Source organism: Lactuca saligna, chromosome 8 (assembly GCF_052625555.1).
Source record: "Lactuca saligna cultivar CGN05327 chromosome 8, ASM5262555v1, whole genome shotgun sequence".
In the NCBI taxonomy this organism is placed as follows: Eukaryota; Viridiplantae; Streptophyta; class Magnoliopsida; order Asterales; family Asteraceae; genus Lactuca; species Lactuca saligna.
In genome coordinates this window covers 175,088,209-175,103,217 of record NC_136424.1, presented here as the reverse complement: position 1 = coordinate 175,103,217, position 15,009 = coordinate 175,088,209, and the positions used below count along the sequence as shown (strand labels likewise).

The 15,009-nt window shown below is 37.4% G+C and overlaps 1 protein-coding gene across 1 annotated transcript; it reads right to left on the bottom strand.

Annotated features, from left to right (window-relative positions):
• Nucleotides 1-10,263: 10,263 nt before the first annotated feature.
• Nucleotides 10,264-10,773, bottom strand: LOC145010324 (uncharacterized). The gene has a single exon (XM_078968878.1). The coding sequence runs from the start codon at nucleotides 10,771-10,773 to the stop codon at nucleotides 10,264-10,266; it is 510 nt and encodes a 169-aa protein (XP_078825004.1).
• Between the last annotated feature and the right edge of the window lie 4,236 nt (nucleotides 10,774-15,009).

Genomic DNA, 15,009 nt, shown 5'->3' with positions numbered 1-15,009 from the left:
AAAAAATGAAAAAGAGATTTCAATCGGTAACAAGTTAAATCTTGAATATTAAAATTCACCATTAATTCCTTATTGGTATTGGATTGTGGGTCTCACTCAGCACGTGGTATACGCAGCTAAGATCATCAACATAGATTTTGTGTAACCATAAACCTCAGTGGTAAAAATCGAGAGTCTCAAGGGTTATGTTTGTGAACCGAAAGTAGATGAAGAATATTGATTAGGGGTTAAAGAACTGAAAGTACCTCTGCTGTTGAAGATTGACAAAGTCGTAAACTCTTAACTACTGTGAGAGGAGTAAGGTAGCTCTTGACTTGAGAGAATTTGGCCTGATTGGGTAGAAAAGATAGGTATAGATCAAATCATTAAGGCCTTACTCAGAGTCCTTGAGGTTTCGGTCTACATGCAGCAGCATGCTTCTAGGGACTCCTAACTAGTTGTATAATGAGAAATTCCATACCTTCCCTTGGTGTAAGATCACGAACTTTCTATGTCTTAGAGATCCGATAAAAAAATTAAGAAACCACACGAAAAGAAAAATTTTGTAATATAAAAAAAACTTAATAAAACTTAGAAGAAAAATATTTTTGTGTTTTTGTTTAAATTAAAAAACTTACAAAAATTTTAAAAAATATATTTTTGTGTTTTTGTTAAAAATATAAAAAATTTAAAACAAATGAAATAAATAAAAAAAATGAATAATTTATATTATATACAACCGAAACAAACCTTTAGAGATTTTAAAATGAGATAGACCGAGTGTTTAGGTAATATCGGTTCCTGAAAGTATGGAGCCGAAATAGACCGAGCGGCCGGCTTATATCGGTTCCCTAAAATTATGGAACCGAAATAGACCGAGTGTTCGGTTCATTTCGGTTCCTTAATTTTCATGGAACCAAAATAGACCGAGCCAAGTTCTATTCATTTCGCTAGCCTTTTACGTAGACAAATGGTGTTTCGATACAGACTCTGCTTCGATCATAACTAAGCCATGTAGTATTCTATTAAAACTTGTTTCGGGTAATGCCTTAGTGAAAATATCGGCAAGCTGATCTGATGATCGAACAAAGTGAACTTCCACATTTCCATCTTCAACATGGTCTTTGATGAAGTGGTATCTCAGTGCAATATGTTTGGTCTTGGAGTGCTGCACTATATTATGACATATCCTTATCACACTTTCAGAATCACAGTAAAGCGGAATCTTCTTCATACCTAAACCATAATCTATGAGGTGAATTTGTATCCATACCACTTGCGATGTACAGGATGCAACTGCAATGTATTCAACCTCGGCTGTTAAAAGCGACACACATATCTGCTTCTTTGAGTGCCAGCTGACAAGCTTGCCATCAAGGAATTGGCATCCTCCCATAGTGCTCTTTCGGTCTAATCCGCATCCACTGAGATCTGCGTCTGAGAATGCTTGAATAAAGAATCCGGAATTTGATGGATAACAGAGATCGAGAGATGAGGTTCGCTTTAGATAGCGAAAGATGTTCTTCACGGCTATCATATGAGGTTCTTTGGGATTAGCTTGAAATCTAGCACAATAGCATACTGAGAACATTATATCTGGTCTACTAGCCGTCAGATACATGAGAGATCCTATCATTTGACCACAGAGTGTTATGTCTACAGTCGGTTTGTCCAGAGATGTCGTCAATTTCGTGCCAAATTTCATAGGAACCTTTACTTTTGAATCTCCCTTCATTCCAAATTTTGTTAGCATGTTCTTGGTGTAAGCCTCCTAATTTATGAATATTCCTTCTGGTCCCTGTCTAATGTTCAGTCCAAGAAAAAAGTTAATCGGACCCATTGCACTCATTTCAAATTTAGTCTCCATCAACTTACTGAATTCAGCTGTTAAGCTAGGATTCATGGAGCCAAAGATGATGTCATCGACATAGATTAGAACAATCATCAAGTGTTCACCCTATTTCTTACGAAAGAAGGTTGGGTCAATCAAACCTTGTTTAAACTTAGACATTTTAAGGAAACGAGTTAAGGTTTCATACCATACTCTCGGTGCTTGCTTTAGACCATACACCGCTTTGTCTAGAACATAGCAATGATCATGATACCTTTTCATTTACGAACCTAGGTGACTGTTCTACGTACATTGTCTCTTCCAGTTCTCCATTTAAGAAGGCGCACTTCACATCCATTTGAAAGACTTTTGAAGTTTTTATGAGCAACATATGCAAGGAATATTCTTACCGATTCCAATCGAGCTACCGGAGCAAACATCTCTTCATAGTCTATTCCATCTTCTTGGCAGTATCCCTTCACCACTACTTGAGCCTTGTTCCTGATGATGTTGCCCTCCTTATCCATCTTGTTCCTGAATACCCATTTTAATCCGACCATAGAAGCATCCTTAGGAGTGGGAATCAATCTCCAAACACGATTTCTTTCAAACTCATGCAGTTCGTCTTGCATTGCCTGTTCCCAATCGGCATGATCAAGTGCAGTATTGACCATTTTCGGTTCGATTTTGGAGACAAATGAATTAAACATGCAAAATTCGACTTGAGAAAATAATTCAGTCTGCTTCGCTTTCAGTTGAGACCGAGTAAGAACCTTTTCTGATGATTCACCAATGATCTGTGTTTTGGGGTGATCCCTTGTCCATTTAATTAGGGGAGGATAATTTGGATCATAAGCTAGATCCAATTCTGCATTGACCTGTTCTTAGAGTTCTAATTGATCATCTTCATCATTTGTATCGTTATTCTCCCCCTCAAATGGCGAAACGAATCCAACATCAGTTTCAGGTATTTCTCCCTCAGTTAGAGTGGGATGCTCCCCCTCGGTTAGAGATGGATTTTCCTCTACAACTGGATTCTCCCCCTCGACTTGAGCTTCAGGATTTGGATTCGGATGCTCCCCCTCAACAGAAGGTTGATTCTCGGCTGCTTTTGGAGGATCGGTTTCAGGAGCATGTATAGCTTCATCGATGATTTTCTTCAGATGATCAACTTTGTTGTCCGCTGCATTCGCCTCTGAATTGATGGCTTTTCTAGTTCATCGAATAATCTTATGTATTCATCAAACAAGTTGGAAATTTGAGCTGAGATTTGTCCGGTTTCAGGGAAGATTTCTAGTACAGTACTGTCGGTTGATTGAATTTTCTTAACATACTTGCCATCAAAGGTAACATATTAGGTTTCTTCAAGATGTTTGGATCGTTTGTTTAGAACCATGTATGCCTTTGAGGTCAGTGAATACCCAAGAAATATCCCTTCATTTGCTTTGACGTCAAACTTGTTACAGTTCTCCTTAGAGTTAAAAATGAAATATCTCGAACCGAACACATGGAAAAATTTTATGTTAGGCTTTCGATTGTTTAGGATCTCGTATGGGGATAAGGTGAATCTTTTGTTAAGAAGGGATCGGTTCTCAGTGTAGCAAGCACGTGCGATGGCATCAGCCCAGAAATACAGAGGAAGTGAAACCAAAAATAGCATCGTGCGGGCACTTCACTTAGAGATCAGTTTCGTCTTTATTGATTCCGTTCTGCTGTGGAGTGTAAGGAGCGGAGAAGTTGTGAGTTATTCCTCTTTCAGCCAAGTAGTCTTCAAACTCCTTATTTTTGAACTCAAGCCCATTATTGCTTCGAATGTTCCTTACAGTCTTTCGAAGTTGCACCTCGACCTGCTGGATGAGTGCTTTCAACTTGGGAGTTACTTCAGATTTTTGTTTAAGAAAGAAAATCCAGGTGAAGCGAGAAAAATCATCTACAATAACAAGTATGAACTTGCTACCACCGATGCTTTCGATAGCCGAAGGTCCACACAAGTCAACATTCAGAAGCTCAAGAGGTTCTGTTGGGGTGCAAAGTTCTTCATTCATGACTTTGTAAATGTTTGACTTTTGTAAAACCCACTTGCATGTGGTGCTTTAGCCTTTAGACCCATTTGGTAGTTAGAGTGAGAGAGAGACATGTAAACACCTCTATAAATAGTGGGTTTGTCCACTTGTAGAGGTGTGCTTTGAGAAATGTAGAAGTGAGTGTGTAAGTGTGTGTTAATTATGTAGTCTAGATCTAGATCCTTTTTGTAACACCATATACATTCAATATATCTCTTAAACACCCAAATCACCATGTTCAATTGTGCAAGCTTTAATTCCGCATGCCAAACCATGTTCTTTGTCACTACAATTGGTATCAGAGCGGGTCTGCAAGATCAAGGTGATATTTGAAGAACGATTCTCGGTTTGGCAATTTTTTTCGCAATTTAATCAATTTTGGTGAGTCTCTCTCTATGATCACTCGTAATATTTGAATTGTGTGTTGCGTTTTTGATTTGTGATCGTTTGACTCATTGGATCAAATTTTTCTTGAGAAACCCCATTGTTGATCCTATATTTTTTAAGATCAAATTCAATCAAAAATAATAATCAAAGATATATTACCGTTCATGTCCGTTTTTTGAAGCCCAAGAGTTTAATTCGTTACTGTTCGTCAGTATTTTTTTGTGGCCCAATCTATTACATCGATTCAATATGTTAAAAGTATAAGCCCAACACTTCATTGAATCAGGTACGAGGCGTATTTTTCTTTGATGTTTATTCACTTACCCTCAAATACATCAAAACTTATACATCTAACTGCCTTTTGAACATGTATTCGAGTTTTCCTTGATAATCGATTCTTATAAAGAATGTCTTGTAAATCGAAGTTGTTTTATGAGTTGTGACTTAAAATCGATGATGATCAATGACATTTCTGTGAATGTCGGATCTTAGATTTTTGATTTTGATGCAATTGATCAAGAAAATCTGAATTGTTGTGATGATCATGTTTATGAATGATGTTTTAACACCTTTTGATCTATAAATGTCTTATAGAATCATGAATTTCATGTTTTTGATTCTTTGACTTTGCAAAGTCAAACTAAGCAAAAAGTCAAAGTCGATTTTTTTTTTTGGGATGAATCAATGAATTGGTGACTGAAAATTGTTAGTTACAAGTCAAATATGGGATATGAAAGTCGAAATCAAGTTTGATTTGTGTTCAATTTCTAATTTGGAGTCGACTGGGCCAAGATCGATTGAACGAAGGTGTAGATTAGTTGTTGATTTTCAGTGGAAGATTTTAAATTCGATGGGTTATAGATCGATTTCTTCGAAAATTTTGGGTTTGATGAACTGGAAAACAATGAACGGAGTGGAAATCGATTTTGAATATACGAAGGATTTTGATCATTGATTTACGAAGGGTTCATGTGTTTATGATCTTGATGACGAACGAGACTTGAAAGAAAGAACGATTGTGGAAGTGAAAATCGATTTTGATGTGAAATTGGTTTTTGGTTTCGAAGGTTGTGTTGATTAAGATTTCGAAGGGACGGTTACAGTGAATAGATTCGTATGTTATTTGATTTGAGTCAAATGAGTTTGAGTTGATTTCGAATTCTTACTGTGAACTTTAAATGGAGTTTTGAAGATCGATTGGGTATTGGGTTTGAATACTAGAATCGATTTTATTTGAATAAGTAATGAAGAACGAAGGATTGGTTTTTGGTGTTTGATATTCGAAGACTATGAATTGGAACAAAGAACTGTGTTTTGGGTATAATTGGGAAAAACGAAGGCAGCAAGAACGAAGGGTTATATTTTTGGGTGTATTTTTCGAAGGGTATAGATTTACGAAGAGGAGAGAGAAAGTATCCTACTCTTCGTATGTTACTCTTCGTATGTTGATGAAATGAAAGGAAATGACATATTTTCGAAAACAACCCCTGAACCTTAGAAATTCTGACACATCGCAAATTAACTCAAGTTTCGAATATTTGACACTTTTCACCCAACTTCGAAAATTGGTTAAGGCTTCGTATATTTGAACTAGTCTTCGTATGTTTGAGCAAAAAGGGAAGAATTTACGAAGATGGTCCCAGAAACTTCGAATTTTTGGCAGTTTTCACCCAAATTCGAAGAAGGACTAATTTTTTGCTGAAAATTGAAGATTGTGCATTTCAGGCCTTTGCAATTTGTGCAAATTGACGCTTTCTACCCAGATTTGAAAAAGGGGGAGAGTTTTGCATATTTTACTGTTTTGGGCGCAACGAGTCACTGCAGAATTTTGAAATTGACAATTTCTACCCATTTTGAGAAATTTTGTCAAAGGCGATCCGTGAACGGCAATAAAAATTGAATATTTTTTGGGTTTTCCGGATTGAAGCACAAAGTTTAAGCCACATGTTAAGGGGGAGTTTTGACATGAAAAATTCCGAATAGAGCACGTTCCTTTTCCTTTGGAGTTTTATAATCAAATTTCGATTATAAAAAGGGGGAGAAGTTTTATATGGAAATTCGAACTTGAATTTTTCATATTACGCGGATTTGAAGACCGAAGTGATCTTGAAGTTTTGAAGCTTATGAGATGATGCAATTGGAAGTTCGGAATTGATGTATTCGAAATGGGTTTGATTTTATTGAAGATTTTTGGGGTGTGTTTTTAGGCGCAACTTTTGGGTGATTATTTGGAGTTTGGAATACTCTTAATCATTCGTTGCTGCTCGGATTGTATGGTCTCACATCCTAGAGCCCAAATTGAAGGGTCATGGAAGAATTGAAGATTGAAGTTCGTTTCGACATGTGTCACCTTTGAGGCTTGAACCGCGTAGTGCTTGATTTTGGAAGATTTGAAGTGGGTCATTCATTCCTAACTTTGAGGGGGAGAATGTTGGGGTGCAAAGTTCTTCATTCATGACTTTGTAAATGTTTGACTTTTGTAAAACCCACTTGCATGTGGTGCTTTATCCTTTAGACCCATTTGGTAGTTAGAGTGAGAGAGAGACATGTAAACATCTCTATAAATAGTGGGTTTGTCCACTTGTAGAGGTGTGCTTTGAGAGATGTAGAAGTGAGTGTGTAAGTGTGTGTTAATTATGTAGTCTAGATCTAGATCCTTTTTGTAACACCATATACATTCAATATATCTCTTAAACACCCAAATCACCATGTTCAATTGTGCAAGCTTTAATTCCGCATGCCAAACCATGTTCTTTGTCACTACAGGTTCAATGATTTTTGTATTGATGCGCGTGGGATGACTCTTTCAGCTCTGGTTGTCCATATCACATGCTGCACAACGGTGCTCTTTATCGAATTTTAGAGGAGCAATACCTCGAACATGATCACCCAGCACCAGTTTGTTGATATCACTGAAATTTAGAGGCGAAAGTCGTCTATGCCATAACCAGCTTTCATCGGATTTTTCTTTAGCTAGGAGACATATCGTAGGTTTGCCCTTGATAGGGTTGAGATTGAGAGGATACATCTCTCCCTTGCATTGAGACTTCAATAGAACTTTCTTCGTGTTCTTCTCAATGATTTCTGATCCCTCATCATCCAACGACACTTTCAGTCCAGTTCCAACCACTAGTTGCGAAACACTGATGAGTTTGTACTGCAAACCTTCCACGTACGCAACTTTTCTAATTGATAATTCCCCATTTTGTTATCATACCATATCCTTTTATTGTTCCTAACGTGTTGTTTTCATACTTCACACATCCACCCTCTTTTAGGGACCGAAACTCCCTCAGATCTTCCTTCCTTCCTATCATGTGACGTGAGCAGCCACTGTCAATATACCATTCATCGTCGAACTGCTCGTCGCTTAATACCTACAAATTTAAGCAGATTTAGGAACCCAAAGTTTCTTGGGCCATGGTAATTTTTTCACAGAAAAGGGAATAACTACAACAAGATCAACCAAATATGTTCTTTTAAGTAAAGTGGTTTCGTCTTTGCATTTGATGGTGTACACCTTTATTTTATTATTATCTTGTTTAAATTGAGGTGTATTAGATGGTGTTTTGTTAGCAGGAATTTTCATAGGATTCCTAGGTTCAAGTGACTTTTTCTTGTTAGTGTTATTTGTCTCAACGTCAAGCTTTCCTTTTCCTTTAACGTCTTTAAGGATTATTAACCGAGACTGGAGGTTCGACTCTGATCCTTGGGTTTTAAACCGAGACTGGAGGTTTGGCTTTGGGATTTGAAGTTTGGATCAAACCTGTGTTGTTGGTTACGAACTTTAGTATTTTGAGGACCGAAACTGGAGGTTCGGTTTTTAGAGTGAAAGGAATTTGGACCGAAACTTGGCTTTCGATTTGATTGACCGCTGGTCTTGTTTGAGTGATTTCCAGCTTGAACATCCTTCTTGGTCTGAATATGGTCAGGATTTTGAGAATGCCAAAACTGTTTTCTCACTCAAGTTTTTCATGTACCTTTGATTTCTTTGACGCTTTTGATCAGCTAGTTGTTTTTGAGATTTATGGATATTGAATCTTGGTTGTGGCTTTGGATTTGAATTTTCCATATGAGTCATGGCTGGATGGGGCTTCTTCTTGGGTTCTTCTGGTATCTCTTTCGTTCCACTTGTGCTTGGTTTGGCAAAACTTTAGGGTTTGTTGATGGGTTCTGGAACGTATCTACTTTCACCCTCCATGAGGTTTGCTCTGACAAGCCAACATTTTCGTCTGCATTATGAATAGGAGCTGACCAGAAGAAATCGTCACAACCTCTAGCGTTGTCTTGATCTACCAAAATTTTCAGTTCCACCGTTTGTCTTTCAGATACTCCTTTAACAGCATAGACTTGATTTGGAACCGTTTGAACCTTTTGGTAGACCACCGCCTTTTCTTTGAGTTTCTTCGATTTGTTATCTGACAAGCGAGCATATTCAACCGAGTTTTTGGATATAAGCGGTTTTTCAGTCTCGGTTTCACTCTTCAGAAACTCTGAGCAATCGATTACGTCTTCCACGGAGATCTCACTTATCTCACTTTCATCATCAAACTCAGATGTATTCTCAATATTCATCTTATGTTCGGTCATCAATTTGGCATTTGATGATTCAAATGATTTTAAGGTCTCGGTTTTAATTTTTAACTTATCATTTTCATCCAAGAGCTGTTTTAACATGCATTTATGTTCCTTAGAATCAACGAAAGTTTCAATTTTGTCCAGACCTATTTTATAAGAAATGGAAGTTTCATCCAAGGACATGATTGATTCACATTCAACAATGACCTCATCCTCCTTAAACTCAAGGAAGGGTAAGATTGTTTTATGAATCTTTTTCCCTATTTCACAATCTAAACGCAATTGCGTGATATTAGTATATAAACGTTTAGCAATCAAGCAAAAAACATTACGTTGTTTTAAAAATATTAAATTGTCTCTTTGCAAATAAATTATTTCACCCGTAGGCCTAACTAACTCCTGCTCCTTCAGCTCAATCCATATTCGTCTCCGCTCACTCTTCGTTGAAAACCTACTAATTTGGTCAGTTAGGTTAGAATTTGTTAAGTGAGTTTGCATGAGACTTCCACTTAGATTATTAAATTTGAATTTTAGTTCATTTAATTCCTTTTCATAATCAATTGCCAGAATTTTAAGAGATTCGAGAAGGGATTGTACCTTTTGGATCAAATGATCGCAGTCGTTGATCTTTTCACTGATAGGCTTGGCTGCAAAGCATTTGTTTTCATGCAGATTCGGTTCCTCATGCTCACTCTCGGTTGTTACTCCATCCGTCACCATCAGACACCTTCCAGTAACCTTCTCATCCTCTTGTTTCGTCACAAAAGCTCTTCCGTGTGTTGGCTTTCTCACCTCTTCATCTTCTGAATCTGTGGACCACACTTCAACTCCACCAAATTCGTCATCGATCACCTTTTCTTGAACAATCAAGGCATTCATTGGACCAGCAATAGTTTTCTTCTTCTTTATCTCTTCAATCTTTCTCATATGATAAGCTTCATCATCTTCACTCTCTCTTCTCTTGGCAAACTTTTTCAATATGTTGTCCTTGGCAAAGTCATTCTTGTCGTGACAGTAATTGCAATCATACCCTGAGTCACCCACCAGTTTGCTCTCCTTCTTTTCATCCTCCTTCTGAGATGTATTCTTTGACTCTTCCGTTACCTTTTCTGAACTATAACTTCCCTGCCAGTTTTGGTTCTTACTGACGGGGAATTTCTTCCGAGCAAACTTCTTAGGATTCGAAACCATCATCGCATACTCATCACTTGTAAGATCACACTCCGACATGTCATCTTCCTCTTCTTCTTTAATCACATTTTTGTTCTTCGAGACACGATCTAGTGAGCCGACACCAGAGACCAACTTTGCTTCTTTTGACACCGTGCTTTCATGAGACTTTAGAATTCCCATAAGTTTTGCTAGGGAATAAGCCTTGAATTGTTCATGCTCTTTCACCATTGAGACAACCTCCATCCACTCGGGTCATAAACCGTTCAGGTTGGTGACTTTCTGTTCAATACTCTTCCTTTCAATAGCATGTTTTGTCATCTTGTTGAGCAGATGATTGTAGCGATCAAACATCTGAAGCAAGTATTCTTCAGGTTTTTGTGCAAATGCCCCGAACTCAGAGAGAAGCAGAGTTTGTATAGAGTGCTCTAGATCCTCGTCGATTGAATACAGTTCTTTCAACATGTCCCATATCTCCTTAGCTGTATTGCATGAACTCACTAACCGGAAGGTGTTAGCTTGTAAAGCGAATCTGATCATCCTTAACGCCTTGACATTGCACAACAGTTTATCCTTTTCGTCCTGAGGAATCTTATCCTCGTCTGCTATCAGTTTGTTATACTCCTCTTGGGTTTTCAGAGTTGTTTTTGTTCCTGAGTGAACAAATGGACCCAACGTGATTGCTTCCCAGATGAGATACCCGTTATCATCAGATCCAATCACATAATCTTCAAAGTGATGCGCCCACACTTCATAGTCCTGCATATAAAGAATGGGTACTCTTGTAGTAGATCCAATGCTGTTGGAGATGTTGATGGGATTAGACTGTACGTCGTCATGAGACTTGATGAGCCTTCCTTGAAAATGTTAGAGTCGGACCTGTAAACTTGAGAATAGGATTTTATCAAAAACACCAGTTTCCATCAATAAGAAAAAGACGGCTCCTATGTAATCGATAAAAGCGGAAACCCAATAGTATTCTTCAAACAGACTGAATGCGTATTTGTTACACAGTTTCCTGATCTGATAACAATTGATGGAATTAAAACTTCTAGTAGGATCGATATGTTCTAAACAGTGAATAAAATAATAAGAACAAGACAAAGGAATGGCTCAAACAATGCTGAATGATTAAATTTTAACACCCTAGAAGAGCTCGATGAAGAACTTCGACTGTAGAGGTGTTTTAGGGTTACAGAACGATAACTAGAACAATAGAATCAAAAACGTATCTAATGCATACATGCATGCACTATATATACTACATAACCCTAATAAAACATGGATGGACAGGCCCAATCCAGTTAATACAAAACAAAGCCCATGACACAACATATTTATCCTACAACAACTTAAGGCATGAGATCGACCATTAAGATCTTAATAACCAAAGTCACAAACCCATAACTTCCAAAAGGATTTCTTACTTCTATTCCAACATAAAAATCATAGCTTTACGAGCATGCATGTCTAATGCAAGTCTAGAACTCAAACTAGGTCAAAATGGGGAAAAAGACCAAAATCTCATGCATGGAGCTCAGAACACAATCAAAGTTGGAAGCTTTATACCTTCCAAAGCTCCAAAAGATGCTTGAGGTGCAAGATTTAAAGTGATGCACTCTTCCAACTAGCAAGCACAACTATTCTTCAACCAAAATGCAAGCCAAAGCATCAAATTTCAAGAATCACTATTAATACAACAAGAATCACTCCAAGGATGCCAGGGTTTGTTGAAAAGGGTTGGAGGATGAAAAGGATGTGATAATCCTTGAGATTATGTGATTAAATATGGAGAAAGCCCTAAAAATGATGGGCTTGGGTGCCTCAGCTGCCATGTCATGGCCTTCCCTTTGCCACATTGTGGCGACCAACTAAACACGGATTCATGCATAACATATTTCACGTTATGGTACCTAGATTTTCCTAAAAATCTGATCTCTAATCCTACCTAGCCCTTACCTAATCCATTATGGGAAACGGGTGTTACATTCCCTTATCTAAAAAAGTGAGAAAAAAAAAGAATTTAAGATTACTCCAAACTACATGAACCATCCATACTCTATCATATGTTAATACTGTTTCTTAGATACCCAAGAAACTAATGGGATACTCATTACAAAACCTTTAATCAAAATGTGTTTATTATTGGCCCTAAATCCACATCGATTGATAAATAACCTATTCATTGGTAACCATCATCCTTTCTAACCCCATTAATTAACAGTCAAAGTTCCTTCATGCATCCTTTCATATCAACCCCTAATGTCTTTCCAATAATAATTGTATGATAAAGTTCCTCAACAATAGAAAAACCATTGTGTTCACTATTTTTTGATTCATTGATTACATTTGGTCTAAAATCATTTAACGGGGTAGCATGAACATCAACATTATTGTTTCCCTAACATGAGTAAAACCTAGTAGGTATTCATGTGAAGAATCATATTTCCCATAAGTATTTTATGTTCGTACAACATTTAAAAAGACATGATCTTATTTCTATACCTCTAATAATTCTCCTACAACATTCATGAACGAGGTTGTTTTTATTGTACATATAGACATCACATCTTCAACATCCCCCAAAGTTGCTATATTAGCAAATACAACTACCGAAACAACTAGCTTTCCTGTTAATTCTACTATCATCGAGTATGGGACATCGGTTAAATGGACTGTCGAGAAAATAAGTTTCTCAAATACATGTTGTCTACACACATAAAGTATTATCGAATCATCCAAATGGACTTTGTATTGAGGATTGAAAATCTTATCGGTTGATTATTTCTGATACTACTTATCTCTGCTATTTACATGGTCGTTGTAAGATGTTATATTGGAAATACCCTCCTCCAAAATAGCCTCATTATTTAAAATCTCATTACTTGTATCTTTTACAACCTCAAAATTATCGTTTGCATTAGAATTTCTCACTTCCTTAAGTGATTCACTTTGAGTCCATGTATGAATATGATTCTAGGTTCTTTATTAATGGAACCCAATAGCCAACTTCCCACTGTTAAATGTGACTTGAGCATTTGGAGCATTCGTATGGAGCATTTAAGTTCAATGGAGATCTTGGAACTCAATGGAGCACTTGGAGTTCATAGAGCATAAGATAATGGAACAGATCATGTGACAAGGGAATGGATCATGTAACAAAGGAAAAAATCATATGACAAAGGAACGGATCATCATAAAGGGGAATAGAGCATCTGAGAAGGGTGTAGAGCACCTGAGATAGGAATGAGCATATAAGAAGGGTATGGAGAACCTAGGAGTGGAATGAAGCACCTTAGTGCATGGATGCGCCACTCCAGGAATATATGCATCACTTAGGAGGCATGGTGCACCATTAGGTAGTAGGGTGCGCCATTGGTAGCAAGGTGTGCCATATGAGAATGAGATGTGCCTGTTTTAAAGGAGGATGCACCATCTTGAAGCCATATTCACCGTGATTAAGGAAGATATGCCACCTTGGTCACAAGGTGAGCCATTCATGCATAATGTGTGCTACTTTGGTACAAGGTGTGCCACTCTAGTGTGATATGGAGTACTCCGGAGTATTAATGTGTTACTGAAGCATGGATACACCACTAATGATCATGATTCCCCAATTTTGCATCATGATGCACCATTATGTGGCTTGATGAGTAAACCCTAGTAGGTATTCATGTGAAGAATCATATTTCCATAAGTATTTTATGTTCGTACAACATTTAAAAAGATGTGATCTTATTTCTATCCCTCTAATAATTCTCCTACAACAGTCATGAACGAGGTTGCTTTTATTGTACATACCCCAGAGTTGTTATATTAGCAAATACAACTACCGAAACAACTAGCTTTCCTGTTAATTCTACTATGATCGAGTATGGGACATCGGTTAAATGGACTGTCGAGAAAATAAGTTTGTCAAATATATGTTGTCTACACACATAAAGTACCATCAAATCATCCAAATGGACTTTGTATTGAGGATTGAAAATCTTATCGGTTGATTATTTCTTATACTACTTATCTCTGCTATTTACATGGTCATTGTAAGATGTTATATTGGAAATCCCCTCCTCCAAAATAGCCTCATTATTAAAAGTCTCATTACTTGTATCTTTTACAACCTCAAAATTATCGTTTGCATTAGAATTTCTCATTTCCTTTAGTGATTCACTTTGAGTCCATGTATGAATATGATTCTAGGTTCTTTATTAATAGAACCCAATAGCCAACTTCCCACTATTAAATGTGACTTAAGCATTTGGAGCATTCATATGGAGCATTTAAGTTCAATGGAGATCTTGGAACTCAATGGAGCACTTGGAGTTCATAGAGCATAAGATAATGGAACAGATCATGTGAAAAGGGAATGGATCATGTAACAAAGGAAAAAATCATATGACAAAGGAACAGATCATCATAAAGGGGGAATAGAGCACCTGAGAGAGGAATGAGCATATAAGAAGGTTATGGAGAACCTAGGAGTGGAATGAAGCACCTTAGTGCATGGATGCGCCACTCCAGGCATATATGTGTCACTTAGGAGGCATGGTGCACCATTAGGTAGTAGGGTGCGCCATTGGTAGCAAGGTGTACCATATGAGAATGACATGTGCATGTTTTAAAGGAGGATGCACCATCTTGAAGCTAGATTCATCATTATTAAGGAAGATATGCCACCTTGGACACAAGGTGAGCCATTCATGCATAATGTGTGCTACTTTGGTACAAGGTGTGCCACTCTAGTGTGACATGGAGTACTCCGGAGTATTAATGTGTTGCTGAAGCATGGATACACCACTAATGATCATGATTCCCCAATTTTTCATCATGATGCACCATTAGGTAGCTTGATGAGCCATACATGTTCTTAGTGTTCCATATGTGTTCCTGATGAGCCATGGTATCCCTTAATGAACCACTTATGTTGTATAGTCCTCTATGATGCTCAAGATTGTTCATGGTTGCTCAAATGTTGAAGATACTCAAGGATTATTTCTTTAT